We start from the raw sequence: 20,040 nt of genomic DNA, 5'->3' as shown, positions 1-20,040 counted from the left end.
CATTTTTGGGTGAACTATACCTTTAATTCAACATGAAAAAATGATTCCATTGTTCTTCCATAATGTGAAATCTTTTAGGATATATGCACAGCAGAACAGGATATAGCCTACACAGCAAAACACTTGATTTTATCCATCGAGAATAAAGAGTTTCACATTTTCTTTTACAGCATAAATATACACAGAATCATACCTCAAATTTGTGTTTTGAAAATTTCAAATTCACATTTTAGGTACAGTATGACTATGTGTAATTTTTGTTAAATTTATTCAAGTAATGTTAGTAATGTTCAATGTAATGTTCAAGTAATGCCATTTTAGACTTTATTTGAATTTATACCAAAAAACTAAATTGTGGTTGCCATTCATTTGCACTGTGAGGACCAACAGAGCTGAAATATTCTTCTATAATCTTTGTGTTCAGCAGAAGAAAAAGTCATAAACATCTGGGATGGCATGAGGGTGAATAAATGATGAGAACATTTATATTTGTTTGTGGACTAATCCCTTTAAAGACATTTCAGAGGTGAAAGTGTCATTAAGTTATTACATTTTAATGAAAGATTACAAAGACAAATATTTTTCAATCATTTAAAATAAGAATGTCCATTACTAAAGAAAATAGGGTCAAATTTGTTTTCATATTGATGCATAAAGGACTGTCATACTCAGTGCTTACTTTCTTCTGAAAGGAGATCTGTAGGATGGAGAAATCATTGAAGCCATATCCATTACTCAGGAACACCTGCATGAAGACCAAGACTGCACTGTAGTCCTTCAAACGGTTCCCCATATCCAGATCCTTATATGAGAGTGAGAGTGAAAGAGAAATCTGAGTGGAAGAGGTTGCAAGTTCTTTTAAAAGGGAAAAGTTCACCAAAAACAAAAATTCCTCTCATGACATAATTCACTCACCCTTATAAGGAGACGTCAGGCAGAATGTTAGGGACTGACAGCCTCAATCACCATTCCATACACTGAAAGTGAATGGTAGCAGAAGCTGTTAGTTTCTTAAATTCTGCCTATATCATATGCCTTTGTAAAGACACAAGTCATTAGTAAATGATCAAATAATATTCATATACACAATTTATTTAATTCATTTTCCTAGGGGAATATCTGAAACTAATTTCATTTAAAATTAGGCTTAAAAAACACTTCCTCTGAAATATCTGGCTAAATAAAAAGATGAAAACAGATCTGTTGATTCAATATTAATTAATTAGCTAATTATTCAATAAAACAATACAGAGTCTATGTATTACATATATTCTTTATAGATGATTCAAAGCAAGTTCTCTTAATCTCAGAACCTGCAACTCTCAATCGTAGGTCCTGTGTTCGATTGCTGAAATATAGGGAAAGTCTTCTCAGAATAGTAAGGCTCAAAATTAGATCAGCAAGGTGGTACCTCCTGAAAGCTCATGTTGCAGACATTGTGCACAGCATCCTCTAACAGTGCTGGGGAAGAGATGGTGATACCTGAAGCTTTCTGAAGAAAGGAATGTGTGCAGAAAATGCCTGCACAGAGAGAGGGACAGGTGGAGGAGAACCCATTACACAGCGAGTGAAGGGGGTAAAAAAGAGATTGCATAATCATGACACATGCAAGATTTGAGCTGTCACACTAATAACTGACTGCATATCACCTCATCCATCCCCCACCAGTACAAGACATTAACCTATACTTAGAAACAAGAGATGAAATAACAAACATCACATGCTATATATTATAAAAGTAATTCAAATAACTTGGAATTGTGTAACATTTTCATGTGCAGTAATGCAATATGGAACTCCTACCATTACATTTCCTGTAATGTTGGGCTGGAAGGCTCCATCAAAAGAGCATTTGGAATTAGAATAGTTATTAAAAGTGAAGAGATGAGAAATGTTTCCCAGACATTGATTGTAGTTTCCAGTGCCTTTTATTTGCAGGATGTCATCAGAGTTATAGGGTGTTTGTCTTTTAATGCATGGAGTATCAAACACAATGCCTAGTTTTATGGAGTCATTGTAACCTGCAGGATAGCAGGAGTGTACTATAGAGCTGTCTGATCCCTGAGTCTGTAACGCACACAAATAAAGCCAAAACATCAGATATGGTAGTACAGTATTCTCCAAATAGTCTTCAAGTCATTCAAAATATGTGGCTTCTCTTTGTTAACACATTAACATGTTTCCAAATGTGCACTAGCATCAATCATATACTGTAATTCATTCAGATGATAAATACAATTGTTCATGTTTGATATACAGGTAGCACACTTATCTGAAATCAGGTGTGCCAGCAGTCTGAGTAAGACCTGGTCTCTTCCGTAGCACAGAAAGCTCTGAGTGTAAATCTGATTGTCTTGTCCATGCAGCCAGTTTCATCAGGTTGTCCTTGTTTTCCACAGTTTGTTTAGTCACAAAGTTGATCTGTGTGGAAGCTCCACCAAAGTCTAGGTCACCAAACGTGTCTCCGCCTGGGGACATCCACTGACATACAAACCCATACTAGGGAAATGATAAAGGAAAACAATAGAGATTGAAAATAAAAGCAGGCATGGTAGCAAGTAATAGATCATTATTAAAGGACATTAAGACATTGAAACATAAGCTCATTGTAGCGTATTAAGATCAAATGGTATTGGCTTAAATATTTTTAAATTCTCTTTTTTTTATCCTTGTGCGACCCCACGTCCAAATACGTGGACGTTGTATTTTGGCTTTGCTATACACAACACACAATTTAAATGAATTTAAACCTACTGAATACTGTTAACAACACTCTTGACTGTCATTTAAGGGTTAAACTTCTGGCACACAGTCACGTGACACAACAACACAATATCAATTTCCGTGAAGTTTTTTCATTGAAACCTGTTTGTGTGTAAAGAGTAGCGTCTCTATTTTTGTTTGAAATGCTGCTTTAAAAAATTTATAATTTTTTTTATGTCAGCGTGCTGATAAATATGATTTGGGACATTATTCCCTCAAAAGTTAAAAAACAATCAACACATTTGTGGGTCATTTCACTACATTTTATTCTTAATGTATTATATTTTATTTTGTTATCACTGTACAATATGGTTCTATTCATTCACATTAGTAAATGCATTCCTATATTCACTGTGCATTTTCACACTGAGAATCAATGGGTTTATTCAAAAGCTGAAAATGTTTGCTTTCAGAGGCTTGATATGAAATAAGGTTGAAAATAAGGTGCATTTTGAACTGTTCTGAGACCAGTGCAGACAGACAGCACACTGAAGGTTTAGTCATTCAATAACAGGGAGCAAGGGAGCATCCTATATCTCTCTTTGAAGCTAAGTGCATTCACTCCTAAAATGCACTCAACAAAAAGTTGTATATAGATTCAGAATTTATAATGTATAATTTTATTTTAACATGGTTGGCAGTGATTGGATGATGCTGTTCATTACTTGAAAACAAAATTAATTATACAAATGTATTATGTAATGTCTGTGACATCTCATAAACATGAATAACCAACACTCCTTAAAACATTAAACAGTTTGATGGGGGAAAAAAAATCTGACTATCTATAGCTTGGTATTATTTAAAATGTCACAATTTAGTCCCGTTGTCACCGATGTGGAGATACATTTTAGGAATATATATATATATATATATACACATGTTATTTATTTATTTTTTTGCTTATCAGATTCTGCTAATTACAAATTAAAAAGGGAAATGCAAAATGGACACAGCTGCCATGCCTGGGCCTCAGGAGGTTAAATGTTCTGTTTTTATTTGTAGATTATTAAAAAACTCTAGCCCTTACTTTGATATTGTTCTTTAGCAGATGATTGACTGTGACCCATCCATATGCCCCCTCCCCTTGTCCCCCCTTTGTGCAACCAATACAGCACCAACCAAACAGATGCTATTTTTCTCACCACAATTGTACAGAGCAGTTATCTGCGTTACCGTAGACTTTGTCAGTTCAAACCAGACTGGCCATTCTCTGTTGAACTCTCTCATAAACAAGGCATTTCCATCAACAGAATTGCCACTCACTGGAATGTTTTAATGGCTCCATTCTGAGTAAATCCTAGAGAATGTAGTGCGAGAAAATCCCAGGAGATCAGCAGTTACAGAAATACTCAAACCAGCCCATCTGGCATCATCAATCATCCATGCAATTATCTAATCAGCCAATCATGTGGCAGCAGTGCAGAGCATAAAGTCATGCAGATATGGGTCAGGAGCTTCAGTTAATGTTCACATAAACCTTCAGAATGGAGATAAAATTTGATCTCATTGATTTGGACCATTTTGGTGCCAGATGGGCTGGTTTGAGTATTTCTGTAACTGCTGATTAGACTCTAAAATGTACTCTTAATGGTGCCAAAAACAAAAAAACATCCAGTGAGTGGCAGTTCTGTGGATGGAAACGCTTTGCTGATGAAAGAGGAGAATGGCCAGACTCTTTCGAACTGACAAAGTCTACAGTAACTCAGATAACCACTCTGTACAATTGTGGTGAGAAGTGTTTTGGTGGCATGAGGGGGACCTACACAATATTAGGCATGTGGTTTTAATGTTGTGGCTGATTGGTTTATTCAAATTCTTTATAAGGCATGTGATAACTTTGTGTGATAAAAGACCAAAAAGTAAGTTGTTATTGACTGATAATCTTCCCCTCCATTGAGCTCTTAACCCCAGAACCACTTCAGACAGATAATTGACAATGTTTACATGGACCTCAGAATGCGGCTTATTTTGAGATAGTGGTGTATTGCCAGAAAGTAAAATTCCCATTTACATGCACTGTATGAACATTGTACTCCTCACTCTCATCTGCATGTGGCTCGGTCAGTATGAAGCTTTCTTTTGTTAATGATGACAGAATTTACTTTTTTTTTGTGGTGGTGGTAGTGGCACAAATATTTCACTTCATGTATGCATTTAATTTAATTATTTAAAAAAAATGATGGAGAAAGAAAATATAGCAACAGATATTGTGATTTTCTGTCTTCTTTTGGTTTTCTTTCAACTTAAAACCAATATACTCAAAAGCGGTATAGCATTCATGTGGACATCAATTTGACACCTGCTAACTACCTAAACATTATTGCAGACCAGGTACACACCTTCATGGCAATTGTATTCCCTGATGGCAGTGGCCTCTTTCAGCAGGATAACGTGCCCTGCCACACTGCTCACATTGTTTGGGAGTGGTTTGAGGAACATGATGAAATGTTCAAGGTGTTGCCCTGGCCTCCAAATTCCCCAGATCTTAATCTGATTGAGCATCTGTGGGATGTGATGGACCAACAAGTCCGATCCATGGCGGCTCCACCCTGCAAATTCCAGGACTTGAAGGATCTGCTGCTAACGTCTTTGTGCCAAATACGACAGGACATTTTCAGGGGTCTTGTAGAGTCCATGCTTTGGTGGGTTGGCGCTATTTTGGCGGCATGTGGAGGACCAACAGCATATTAGGCAGGTGGTCATTATGTTTTGTCTCATCGATGCATGCTGATGTTCAGCAGCCTATATGTGTGAAAAGGTAAACCATTAACTTTGTAGGTTGTGTAGAATCTCACAGGACAAATATGTCATGTTTTTGAGCTTTTGCAGAATGCTGAAAGAAAAGGGGGTTACCATGTTTATGATGTCACCATAGTAACTGTCATTCAAGGGCCAGAGCTTATATGCAACATAAGGTGCACTGTTCTAGTCCACCACAATTTTCTGCTTTAACACTGTATCTGTTAAAGGGTTAGTTCACCCAAAAATGACAATTCTCTCATCGTTCGCTCACCATTATGCCATCCCAGATGTGTATGTCTTTCTATATGCTGCTGACCACAAATTATGATTTTTAGAAGAATATCTTGGCTCTGTAGGTCCATATAATTCAAGTGAATGGTGGCCAGAACTTTGAAGCTCAAAAAAGTGCATAAAAGTAGCTTAAAAGTAATCCACAAGACTTCAGTGATTTAAATCCATATCTTCAAAAGTGATGTGATGTTGATGGTGTGGGTAAGAAACAAATCAATATTTAAGTTATTTTTATAAATTCTGTCTTCTGCCCAGTAGGTGGCGATATGCACGAAAAAATGTGAATCGCCAAAAACAAAAGAAGAATGACAAAGTGGAGATTTCATTAAAATAAAGACTTCGATATTTATCTGTTTCTCACCCACACCTGTCATTTCACTTCTAAAGATATGGATTTAACCACTGCAGTCATTTGGATTTCTTTTCAGCTGCCTTTATGTGCTTTTTGACCTTCAAATTCTGGCCATCATTCCCTTTCATTGTATGGACCTACAGAGCTGGGATATTCTAAATATATTTGTTTGTGTTCAGCAGAAGAAAGTCCTTCACATCTGGAATGGCATGAGGGGGGTAAATGATGAGAATGTTGTTCAGCTAATGTTTAGCTTAAGTCTATTTAACATAACCTTGTGATTGATATTGAGCTCATTGTATTTTTTCTGTGGTGCGTTATGTAAGGATCCATTAGACACTAAGATGAGCAGATGCTTGTTTATTCACACCTTCTCCAACCAGTAACAGTGCAAGCGATTGTGCTTGCATGGAAAAACTACAGTCAGAAATAATTGATGCTCTTCACACATGTGCACACAAAAGAACAGAAGACTTATTTGACAATATACAAAACCAGCATTAGCTTATACAATCTGATCACAAATTAAAACCACAGAAACTACTTTTAACAGTAAACAACATCAGACAGATCTATTCTAATTAACAACTATTTACATTTCCACAAGTCCTATGTCCATCTTAGAAAAGCATATTCAAATGGCAGAGGAAAAACCTGAGTTAGAAACCTGAGCCCCCTTGCTTATCAATACAATATTGTGTTATCTTTCCATTTTTCCCCCCTGAGCATTTCCCACATTTTATATAAAAGAGCGAAGATAAACACAATAGCTCACAATTGTATTAATTGTTGTATGCCTGACATGTCTATCTCTGGATTTATGTATTTATTTCCTCTCCCTCTCAGTCTCTTTCTGCCCGTCCTTGACATTGGAATGGCAGTCTTTGTAAGCAGCTGTCACATATTTGCTTCAGGCTGGGCCATATGAAGAAAGCCGCTGCTCATCCATGTCAAACAGCACATACTCAGAACTCTGCTCCAGGTGCTGGCGCACACTGTTGACAATAAAACACTGGTAGTTCCATATAAACAGCAGAACCATGCCACACAGGGCAAGGAGTACCAGGAGTACCAGGCTGACCAGCAGGAGGTGCACTTTGTCTAGGGAGGATCCTTTCTGAGAGCTCTCATCAGTGAGATGGGTGTACCTCCAGAGAGATGTCTGCTGAAGAGAACGCGAGCACTGATGTGGATACAAAGGGACAGGAAAATCTTGTGGTTGAGCTGGGATCTCTGCTGTAGTCATTATATAGACAATACACAGATAGTCATACAAGCTGCTGACTGAGAGGAAAACAAGTGGTAGGGCAATAAAGGTGAGATGAATAATCCAGTCCAGGTTGCACACCTCTGGCTAGGGTATTTATGCTGTATATCATAAATATGAAAACAAAGATTCATGTATCTTATATTGTATAAATAACATTAAAACTTAAAGACTTAAAAGAGAACATACATACAATTTTATAAGATTTAATTTTTAAAATTAGCACGTACAGATCTTTTTTTGTTGCACAGCTATTGGCTTTTTTCAATGACTCATGCAGCGAAGTACAGCTCAGAATCTCTCATGAAAATTCTGTCTTCATTTATTCACCCTCATGTTGTTCCAAACCCATATGACTTTCTTCCATGGAACCCAAAATAAGATGTTAGGCAGTATTTAAGTTTTAGCCACTATTCACTTTAATTTCTTTTGCATACAACAAAAGTGAATGGTGACTGACTAACATTCTAAACCTAACATCTCCTATTGTGTTCTTTGGAAGATAAATTATATGTGAGGAAGTTATAGGGGTTTGGAACATCAGGTTTAATTGCAAAAAGTCAATGCAAATGCTGCCCATCTGTACACAGTGTTACAGCAATATAGAACTCAATAATAAAATATAAACTTTTATGATTTTACAATTAATTAAAATGTATATAAAACTTGAAAGCAGCAGCAGTAACAAATACTTTCCTCTCACTTAACTCTCTGCCTAGCTTTCCAGTTGATGTAGAAGCTATAGGACTGCTTGCTTACAAAGAAAAACAAGCAGTCGGCTTTAAGATGCCCCAGGGTATGTCCATTTACTGACCTGTGCTCATGTTTGGATTACTTCTGCTCAAAATATCAAAACAAACCGATTCAGAGCAGCTCCTCCTCTCCTCTCTTGGCACAACACCTTCTCTTAAACAGATTGTGACATGTCTGTTTAACGGAAGAGGCAGATTGTGATTGGGTGAATAAAGTGGGACACTTTTGACAATTTTACTTTTCCTGGCTTTTCTTGGCATAATCCAAATGCCATATGACCTAACATTATACATTTATAGAAAGCTTAGTATGTCTCCTACCATTTTTTCAGCCAATACTGATAAAGTGGGACACTTGTAATGTCATGTCAGTGATAAAGGCCTGTACCTGAATATATTATTTAATTCAGTTATTTAATATAGTAATTTAGTTTGCAACATAGGCTTATATAAAGATTGATATGTTCACTTGTTAAATCAATGTAAATTACGTGAATTAAAATATCGATTAAGATTACCATTTGCATGTTTTTAAAATTATTTGTGTATTATTATTATTATTATGTTATTAGTGTTTAAAGTTTTGTTAGTGTAAAATATTTTGTAAACAGGAAAAAAGTTTCCTCTGGAAAAACATACAGTTCAGTATTTGAATACAGTATACCTTTGCATGCAACAGTGTACAGGCTCAAAGATTAATATAAAACTTCACAAAGCATGCACATCCTCAACACGATGGTTGAGGTGTTATACTAAATCAAATCATCTAAAAGGGAAAAAATAGGCTAAATTCATTTGTATTTCATATTCAAGCTTCATAAACATTAGAATATGATCAAATTGTCATTACATGTAAATACACTGCTCTGTGCACTGCACTACACACATGTAAAGACATGTTAAACTACAGTATGCTGTCATTTAATCATTACTATTGCTATGTTTGTTAATAATAAACACATAACTCATCTTTAAATGTACAAAAATTCTGGATGTAACATTTACAAACATTAAGTCATTTTTTTATCTTAACATTTGAACAATTTAAAGGAAATTTCGAAGTCATTTTCTTTACCATTGCGTTTTCCACCAGTCATCATGAAATGAGCTTTGCCACACATTGCAATGTACCATTATCAACTAGAAATGTTTTAATCTCTCATCATTTACATCCCAAATATGTGTGACTTATACAGAAAACAAATGAAAATTGTTTATAGAATATCTCAGCTCTGTAGGTCCACACAAAGCAGCATAAAAGTAATCATAAGACTCCAGTATTTAAATCCATGTCTTTTGAAGCAATTCCATGGATTTTGGGTGAGAACAGACCAAAATACCACTCATTTTAAACTTTAAATCTTTACATCAGCTGTCTCCTTGCCAGGGCCATCTAGTGTTCTGTGCATGCATCAAATACTAGGTGTAATGGAGCTTGAAATCACGATCGTGCCTAGGGACGGCAACGGCAAGATGTACAGAGAAAAAAGAGGTATATTTTGGTCTGTTCTCACCCAAAATCGATTTGGTAATTTCAGAAGGCATGGATTAAACCACTGGAGTTGATGGGATTACTTTTATGCTGCCTTTATGTGCTTTTGGGAGATTCAAAGTTTTGGTCACCATTCACTTGCATTTTATGGACATACAGAGCGAAGATATTCTTCTAAAATTGTTCATTTGCATTATGCAAAAGCAAAAAAGTCAAACACAGGAATGGCATGAGGGTGAGGAAATTATTTAAAATGATTTAAATTATTGTCATTTTTATTTTGGGGTAAACTATACATTTAGAAGCTAATAAAGTTAATAGTTTACATCCAAAAGATTAGTTTAGTAACCATTTAAGGAAATGCATATGGATATAATGAATATCAAGCTAACTGTCCCACTTTTTTTTTTAATAAAGTTTCCCATATTCACCCTAACTAATACATCTTCATTTAAAAATGATGACTACGAATCCATGAATGGTTGTACATTCAAACAAAGATATACAGTATATAAATATTCTCTATACAGCTGCCTAGTAAAAATTTTCATTTGTGAGAAAATTGATGTTTAAACCCTTTCATATATTTTAACTTTGAAGGAACAAAATAGATTTATTCAGTTGTTTTCTGCTTTGATCAGATCCGTTTTGAATCATGACACTGAAACAAATGGCTATGTGTGCTGTCTCACTTTGCAATATCCCCATGAGAGCAAAGTAGAGTCAAGATACAGATGATATACATTATCATGGCATATTTCATATCTTTTTGAATAATGCATGTGGGCATACTGCTATAATGTTGCTGTTGTGCCTCGTGGTGAACCCATTAAATACTTATGGAATATGTAAGCAGTCAACTCAAAACCAGGCTATATGTATATAAAATCCAGTGTCTGCATTGGAATGCCTACACACAGAGAAATCTACAATGCATTCAGTGTGAAAGTTCAAGATGTAAAAGAGCAGCCTTCATTATAGAAGAGAGCCAGTTGACCTTTGCCCTTAGTCTTGTAGTGAATCTTCATATCAGGTTTTCAAAGTTCCTGAGATTTCTGAGAAACTTGCCACCCACTTCTAGTACTCCTTTATTAAATAAAGATGATATTGATTCGCTGATACTGTCTTTCTTTAAAACGCAGAAAGGGAGACAGAATGGTGAGCATATGACTAAAAAGTTATCCAATCAAATATTGTTTTTTTTTATTCATTTGATATATATTTTATTGGCACACTGGAGTACAGCAATTATACATTTTTAAACATATATCTTTGCTTGAGTTTTTTTCACAAACAGTTTTAGAATAATCATCAAAAGCACATTTGGTGATAGAAAATATGATGAAAGCAGATTAAAATGGTCATACAATATAATATGTTTGTATAAAACAGTGAACCAGACAGGTTACATTGCTTTGTTTTTCAAAGATGTGCTCCCTTTTTAGCCAAGACCTGCATTCCATTTATTTCCATTTTTTCTCAAGTAAAATTAATTACTGTCACTACTGTTGGTTTTCACCACTTCGTAAAAATGCATCTGTCTTAATATTCCAATTATGTGATTAAATATTTGCATGATTGACACAGGAGTGCATACAACAGCATGTATTTTTATATAGGTCGTATTTGATATTCAGGAATCTACAGCGAATTTATGTATGTGCTTAATGCATTATGTATTTCACAACAACTCTCACTTTGACATGAAGCAGTTCACAGTCATTTTCACAGTAAAACTGGACTTTTTGTTGAACGCTACCTAACAAAGTGAATAATATTGCAAAGGCCACCAGACCCTGCAAGATTTAACTACAGTTTTCCATTAAAAAAAAATCCCCATTTTCTTCTAAAACATATATTTTCCTCATTTTAATGTCGTCATCTTATAAAATAGTTCCATAATTTACTGTTACAATTACAGTACGCATAGTTCACACTCTAAACTTCTCACAACAGTTAGCAAAGCCCTCGGATTGTTTCAAACAAACAATCTATACAGTTTCCTAATACGTTTTATTGGCCTATTATTGGTCAGTATACTTTTAAAAGCTGATGGGACAACAAACAATAAAAATAGCATCTAGTGTTATTATTACACACATACAAAATAAAATACTGCCCATATATTAGAATGACATGATGAAATAATGCGAAGAAAGGTCCCTTTGTGGTAGCTTAAGGACAAATGCCACCATTTTCACACAATGATACAAAAATTATTACAGGGAATTTCAAGCTGGACATGTCAAACAGAAATAAAACTCAAAAAAGCCTGTAATAATATCTACTTCATTACATCTACGCCACTCTTAAGTGTAACTGGGTTCCTTTCATTTGTCATAAAAAATGTTCAAGGTCGGATCTGCTACATTTAGCCCCTGACTGATTAGACCCCACATTATCTGCTGATATTCAGATAATTCACATCCAAACATGAATTCTTTGTTTTAAAAAACATAAATGAATAAATAGAGAAAAAAGATTGTTATTCAAAAATCCACAGTATTTTTTTGTCCAAAGCAACCTGAACTACTTCAGATGATTGTGTTTTGAAAATGGCAGTGAAGAGAGAATCTGATATTAACAGATGCAGTCTACAACAAAGTGCAACTAAATGTACCACTTTTGTGCCACCAACATTGAATTCTCCTACAGTATTATTTATGGTACTGCATTTTTCTATCGTCTAATCTAAATATACAAGTAAATTAAAGATATGTTCTGTTTTTGCTCTATCAAACCTCTTTTCAGTGGGAAAACATCAAAACACTACCAAAATTCAGTGTTGAGATAAGCTACATATACTCTATCTTAGGTGGAGGTAGACAGACATTTGTATGAAGCATTTGTATGAAGCATAGTTGTGTCTGTATCATAAAAGTGAAAAACTAATACATTGTTCTATAGTTTAAAACTTTTCTTCTGATGACACTAAATAGTGACCTAATGTGGGCGGAGAAACAGAACTCTCTGACTACATATTTACATATTTCACACACATTTGTTTTGATATGTGCAAAATCATTTTAAAAAGTGAAGCACTTTGTACAGTATGGGTGTTGTGTGTTGATTTAGGGTGAGTGTCAACTATGTGGCAGTGTGGGTTTGCTTCATTGTGGTTGATTTTGGCACAGTGTGTCCATAAGTGTTTCAAATCCAGTGTGCATACAGTATGTCCTGGTTGGGTGGGTTTGCGCAAATTATGATGTTGTTGGCTCAGGTGGGTGAAGCATCAGCAGCTTGGGAACAGCAGGTCTGTTTCAGAGCCAACCAGCCCCAACCACCTCCTGCTCTTCCACTCTGCAAAGTCTCTCTCTCTTTCTGCCTGTCAAATTCTCTTTCACTTTCACACGACTGTGCTCACAGAGGGGTCTGACAGGTTGAGCTGGCCGGTAATATCCGTGGGATATGGCTATAGATGAGGGAAAAAATAAAATAATATAGTCCATTATTTTTAAAGAGTAAGAACATATATATTTACACAATCCAATAAATCTTTGTCTGAGGCTATATTTGACCAGTATTTAGTTTACATTGTTATGACGGAGGTAATCCCTCCACCCACTGCAGGCTGTGTTTACCTGTCATCCAGAATAATTTGGCTGCATTTCAAAAACAAGCATAAACAAAGCTGAGGCCTCCTCGGACTTTGTTGTGAGATAAATTGAGTGAACAAGGTCACAGATTCATTACTATACAAATGTTCACAAGGCTTTATCCTTACAGGATCACTGCTCACACTTAAGAGTCTAAAATTGAATATGCTTCCTTAAATGAGCACCATAAACCTGTAGTGACACAAACGAGAGCACTCTGTCTCCTGGCCCACAGCCGGGGTTGGGGAGTAACGGAATACAAACACGGGATAAAAAGTGTAAAATATAAAATTAAGTAACCTTTTTCCACAACAGTTACAATTTAAATGATTGGTAATTAGAATAAAGTTACATTCAAAAAGCATTTTGATTATTAACGAGATTACTTTGCATTTTATTGTCATTTAATTTAATATTTAGTCCTTTCAGATGGTAAATATCATATTCTTGATAATAATTTTTTGTATCGATTTCCTGTAAAAATATAAAAAAAAAACAAGATCAATAGATGTATCTTGTTTAAGAAACAGCACTGTATAAGATATTTAGGTTTTTTAGAGAATGTATTTTTAATGTGTATTTTGTCTCACTGTACTGCCAGAGTTTTTATAGTCAGAACAAGTGAAAAAAATCTACCAGTGCGAAAGAAGTAATCCAAAGTATTTAGAATATGTTACTGACCTTGAGTAATCTAACGGAATACATTACAAATTATATTTTACAGAATGTATTCTGTAATCTGTAGTGGAATACATTTCAAAAGTAACCCTCCCAACCCTGCCCATGGCTAATAGTTTACCTGACCTAGAAGTACTGTCACCATAGTAACTGTCCTGATGAACTACAAGGGCCAGTGCTGATATGCAGCATAAGGTGCAGTGCATTCTAGTTCAGCACAGGTTTCTGTCTTAATATCTCTTAAAGGGATAGTTCACCCAAAAATGAAAATTCTCTCATCATTTACTCACCCTCATGCCATTCCAGATATGTATGACTTTCTTTATTCTGCTGAACACAAACAAAGATTTTTAGAAGAATTTCTGAGCTCTGTTGGTCCATACAATGCAAGTGAATGGTGACTACACCTTTGAAGCTCCACAAATCACATAAAGGCCACATAAAAGTAATCCATAACAGATAAATATTTAACTTCTTTTTTTACCATAAATCTCCACTTTCACTTTCAAAATGTGAAAGAATGTGAAATTGGAGATTTATAGTAAAAATGACATAATTATATTGATTTATTTCTCACCCACACTTATAATATCACTTCTGAAGATATGGATTTAACCACTGGAGTCTTATGGATTACTTTTATATGGCCCTGCTTCACAGGTCTGGTCACCATTCACTTGCATTGTAAGGACCATAAAAGCAATCCAGTGAGAGTAGACCAAAATGTAACTCATTTTTCACTGTACATCTTGACAGCAGTCTCCTTGGGGATCATGATTTCAAGCTTATACTTCCTATAAGCTTGAAATCATGTAATCGAGCTTGAAATCATGATCGCCAAGCACATTGCTGTCAAGATGTACAGTGAAAAACAAGTTACATTTTGGTCTTTTATCACAAGAAACTAATAGATCACTTTTATGCTGACTTTATCTCCTTTTTGGAGCTTTTGGCATTCTGGTCACCATTCACTTGCATTGTATGGACCTACAGAGCTACTGATATTCTTTTAAAAGTCTTTGTTTTTTGTTCTACAAACAGGATTTGTTTTTCTCCACAAACAGAAGGGTTACGTTTCTACAACATGTTCTGGTGGCATCTTCAAAACTCATATTTAAGGTATATAGTGCCCAAATGTGCCTTCAGTGGATGGCCTGATAACCTCACTCATAACAAGGTTGTTTATGATGTTTCCAGTCAATTCTGAGTCAGAACCACAGAGCCCCCTTACTACAAACAGTTAAACAGCATGACAGAGTTCTATTCTACAACAACCAAGAAGGATCATGCTGGTAGAGAAAGAGGGAGGCAGTGTGGCATGTGGTGTGGACACCGACATTAAAACACCATTCAAATCCATTTATATATATATATATATATAAAATAAAAAAACACTGATAGAAAAGAAAAGGATGATTAGGACTGAGATGGGTAAACATCAGTTCAAAGAGACAGTTTTTTTTTGTAATCTCCTCCTATTCTACCTTAATCTTTAGAAATCATGTTATAAAATCATAATTGATTTGTTTAAAAACTGCACATTTTGCCAGCACCCTCACATCTGTAAATGTTGTAAGTCATATTATTGAGAGAAAACCCTACTGACTACAACTCCCTGCTGAAAAGGCCAGCATTGCTGATCACCAGTTTATGTCATGTTTTGGGTGCTGGTTCCCCAGCAAAGAATGCTGTTGTGCTGGTGTCTCTGACAGGCTTTTTAACTAGCTTCATTGGCTTCTTTACAAAGACCATACTGGTCTACAAGCTGGCTATGCTGGTCCACCAGTTAGACCAGCACCAAACCAGCACTAACCAGCATAACAAGCCTAGACCAACATGGGAATTGCATGCTGGTTAAGCTGGTCTTTTCAACAGGGCAGAGTTAGGAAATGATCTCTACATGGATGCAAATGATTTCGGATGTTTCTTAGAAATTCAGACTGTAGATAGATATTAACCTTTGAAAACATTTTGCTGCCAATCAGCAAAATTGTGTAGGTCAGTGATTAGTTGTTTGGTTGAGGGTATACACAACAAAGTCCCAGGTCGATCTTGCCATACCCAAAAAAATTTAAATCAAGCAATTGAATTAGAATTCCATCTAAAATATTAAAAGTAATGCAATGAAAAATCTTTATCAAAAATAGATGATTGCAGGTTTGTTTGTATTGAATTCTCAAAGCCAGTAGCTTTGTAACTGGAGAGCTACTTCTTATTAAACCTATAGAACCAAGGACAGACAGTGAGCATTCAATATATAGTAAACGCAGACCCAAAACCCATCTGAGGACCATTTCCTGAAAATGAAAGTGAAAATGTTTTTTAGTTCATACAGTAGCACTGCAAAAGAAAACACTGGATGGTTAAAAATAAACGTTGGGATCTTAGTTGAGCAAGCCTGCTGGGGAAACAGCCCAGGTTATTCTAGCAGACGTGTTGGTTGCTTTTGGCTGTTAACGGAGATACTGTGCATTTTTGGAGGCATACAGGGTGACTTTGTGAGACCAACCACATAAAATGGGATAATAATAAAAAAACAGGATGAGGTACATGGAAATAATTGGTACAGGACCGAGCAGTGAGAGGAGAGACACAAACACACATAAAGAAAGGAGAAAATTAAAGGTGTAAATAGCAAAAGTGTAAAGTCACATGGAGAAAGGCAGCACAGGCACTTGAAAGGAGAAGCTATCTTGCTATCATGGTCAAACCCAACAACCCGAAATAAGGCCCCTGACCCCCAACCTTTCCTCTGTTCCCTCTGCACACTTTCCCTGTTTCAAGCGGCTACATCCCTGATTGGGCTTTCCCAAAAGATGTTTGGATGGAGTATAGATGGCTGACTGACAGACATGTGGCCATGACTGTAACTCCATGTGTGAGGGTGGAGATAGTCTGAGATGAGACGTTGTTTTGAGAGGAAAGATGAGGTGACAGGAGAAAAGAAGAGAGTGAAAGAAACAGGGCAAGTCAAGGAGAAAGAAAAGGAGGAAAAATAGAGATAGAGGGAGAGATAGGGAAAAGTGAGAAGATAGAAGTACAGGTAGGGCGTCATTTCGTAATCTCCTTACCGTGTCTTTGGACGACCTACGTCTCTTGATGTTGGAGGTCAGGTTGGTACTGATGGACCTAAAAGAGGCATTCTTTTTGGGGTCTGGCTCTGCTCTACCACTTTTCCTATCCTAAAATAAATATACAGTATATGTAGAACAATTATTTGTATTCTCTGGAGGAGTGTGTATGGTTTAAGTCTCCAACCATCACCACCCACTACTATTACTAGAACTAATAGTGCACTACTTTGCTAATGTTACTAGTACTTAATTTCTACAATTTAGTCAAGATTATCTTTTTTCTTTTTCTTAATTAGCATGGTTTCTCCTGTCCACTCTCCATCTCCATCCTGGTTTTGAGTCAGAATGGTTATTTTGTGCACCCACAGCACTCTATAAGAAAAGAGGAGACTGGCATAGACTGGGTGAGAATGTGTACAGAAAGTCTTACTCTTTTATAGTCCTGACACTCTATAGAGGGGAGGAGGACTGATGAGGATAGTGTGATCGTACACCACAGTTCTAGAGCTCCATAATGGAAAGCAAAAGCATTAGCAAAGAAAAAAAAAGCGAAATGAATGTAATCGGATGGGAAAACGAGTCTTCGTTTTTGAATGGGATAAGATGTTCTAGTGTTTAAGGGGAAATTAGCAACTCAATAATAATCAATAAGTAGTTGAAATTTAACACAGTCCCTTGGCATTATACCCCAGTGAGAGTATGATGAGCTTAGGAAGGAGGGGTATGCAGGCTCATAAGAGGCAACGAGAGCATTGGGAAGGGGTAGTGAATTCAACCAGAAGACATGCAATACATGGAACCAAAAAAGGGAATGCAAAATGAATGACATAACAGTTGACCTTGGCTGGCACCGTCACTCCCTCATTGACTAGCAGAATTGGACCTTGATTCTGGTCCCTGTTTGGCTGCTTTATCAACAAATTGTTTGATCCCCTACAATGAGCTTATTCTGAACTCATTATGATAAACAGTTAACCAAAATGTGACAATCTGCATGGCTCTACACAACAATACAGTGTACCACAAAGAGGTTAGTGAACCATGTCAGTTAAATGGATAGTTCACCCAAAAATTATAAATCTGTCATCATTTCTCTCTTCCATGGAACACACAATGAGATGTATAGCAGTATTAGGGATGGGAATCGTAAGGAATTTATTGATTCCAGTGTTGACATCTATGTGCCTCCTAATCAAACTATTATACGTGTCGTTTATGCCTCTGAAGAAGGCAGCACCTTGCATTGCAAAACAAAAACTTCAGCTAACTAAACTGAAGTTCTCTTTTGATTCAGTTCACTTGAGAGTGGTGTAAGCATTATGGGGAGTCCTTCGTAGATGACCTTATTGAAACCCATATACTTGGCAATGGTGTTGGAGCCCCGCTATGCCCCTTTAGTCGCACAGTTGGCCTATATAGGCAGCCCTTCATTCACTATTTCTTCCTTCAAGACTGTGAACTTCATCTTGGAACCCTCATTGCTTTGCTGTCGAGATATACTTACAGCGGACAGAACTTCTCGGCAAAATGTGAACAGGACGACTCGTTACCTGTACTCATGGCCTGCAGAGAGAGACTCACCACTCCCCTGTGTGTTTCATGAAGAGTTCTCCACATCGCCGTGAATGGGTTCTATGCTTCAGATGCACATCATTGATCAACGCGGCACTCCTCATTCAGCGAAACTCCTACCCGCATCCCACAGTGCTCCGGCTGGAGTTACTCTGTCCTTTATATATATATATATATATATATATACAATTATACTAAAGAGCCACTTGTGGGATGACTTTTTAAAGATGTCGTTCCGCAAGTGTTTCATATTCAAATGGCACATCCTGCTGCCTGATGAGCACGAGAGCTGTGTTCGCTGCCTGGGCCTGCCTGGGAGACAAATTGCCCACACTGCGAGGGCATGAATCTCTGTTGCGCTCCAGGATCGACCTCGTTCTAAAGGAAGACCCAGCCTCTCGCGACCTCCCACCCGCCTGCATGTCCCTCCGAATCCCGAGGCATGAAGAGGCACGGTGGTACAGTAAGTTTGAGCTGGAAGAATTAGAGGACAATTTTGTGCTAGCGCAAGCCCCCCGAACTTCCCATCTAATGTCCTCACCTGAACAATATGCGCATGTTGAGCTCCGGCCCTCTATTGGAGAGCACAGCCTTTTTGTTTGGCGGCTCTGATGATGTGGATGATGCTGTCATTCGTAGCTTTAGGCGTGTAGTCCACGGAGGATGTTGCTGCCCCTTCCCCCAGTGAGGGTAAAGAGCGTGCACACGCCATGGACAAGGAGCTTCTTCACATCCTTGCAGGGGTGGTTGAGGAGCTAGGTCTTGGGTGGTCCCCTCAAGAAGAGCCAGAAAATTCTTGTCTGGAAGAATGTTTTTTTGCAAACCGGCCCAACAGAATGTGGTCCAGAGGAGCGAACCATTCTTGCCTGAGGTGCACGTGGATCTCACAAAGACCTGCCATGTGCTCTACGCGCAATCAGGTTAGAGGAGCTGCCGTCCTCACTAAAGTGGACCGGACCGAGGAAAAAGGCTCCTCAAATCTTCACCTGGTGGAAGAGGCGGGTGCAGCATATTTGGTTCTGGACCAGCATATCTGGCTGACTCTCACAGAGATGCGTTATGCAGAGAAAGCCACCCTCCTCGACAACTACACCTGACAGTCTCTTTGGCAATGCCATGGAAGGCTTTTCAGAGCGCTTCATCGCAGCTTCATTGTGTGGCTTTTTCCATCAGTGGTCCGACCACAGGACAAGCTGGTGTTGCGAGCAGAGATTCACAGTCTCCTCGTAAAAAACATGATAGAGTCTGTCCCAGACTGTGGCACACACAGCGAGGTTGTAACAGGTTCAGGTTCATGGGGTGAGAAAGGAGGAATCGGGTATGGTAAACTTCAACTCAATAGGTATTTAGTATCTACTCAAACAAAAAACCCTCTCTTTTCACAAGCCAGCACTCGACTATGCCCCAGTGAGAGTATGATGAGCTTCCTACGCTACCACAGGGGTTTACAGCCATTAT

General features: G+C 37.2%; 1 protein-coding gene and 1 pseudogene across 4 annotated transcripts in view; both read right to left on the bottom strand.

Annotated features, from left to right (window-relative positions):
- Positions 1 to 1,411: 1,411 nt before the first annotated feature.
- LOC127624803 (ectonucleoside triphosphate diphosphohydrolase 2-like) lies at positions 1,412 to 5,111 on the bottom strand (annotated as a pseudogene).
- Positions 5,112 to 10,881: 5,770 nt separating this feature from the next.
- The window catches only part of grin1b (glutamate receptor, ionotropic, N-methyl D-aspartate 1b), a 31,425-nt gene continuing 22,266 nt past the window's right edge, over positions 10,882 to 20,040 (bottom strand). For 2 of the 4 annotated variants that reach the window (XM_052112103.1, XM_052112115.1), the window contains 2 exons: positions 17,008 to 17,118; positions 10,882 to 13,074 (listed from right to left, as the gene is read on the bottom strand). In XM_052112103.1, coding sequence (XP_051968063.1) covers positions 13,009 to 13,074; positions 17,008 to 17,118 — 177 coding nt within the window. In that variant the 3' untranslated portion in view covers positions 10,882 to 13,008. The remainder of the gene's footprint in view (positions 13,075 to 17,007; positions 17,119 to 20,040) is intronic. The other 2 variants (XM_052112125.1, XM_052112135.1) reach the window with 1 other exon arrangement.

Source organism: Xyrauchen texanus, chromosome 3 (genome assembly GCF_025860055.1).
Source record: "Xyrauchen texanus isolate HMW12.3.18 chromosome 3, RBS_HiC_50CHRs, whole genome shotgun sequence".
In the NCBI taxonomy this organism is placed as follows: Eukaryota; Metazoa; Chordata; class Actinopteri; order Cypriniformes; family Catostomidae; genus Xyrauchen; species Xyrauchen texanus.
Note: the sequence above shows the minus strand (reverse complement) of the source record. Positions and strands in the feature narration are given on the sequence as shown.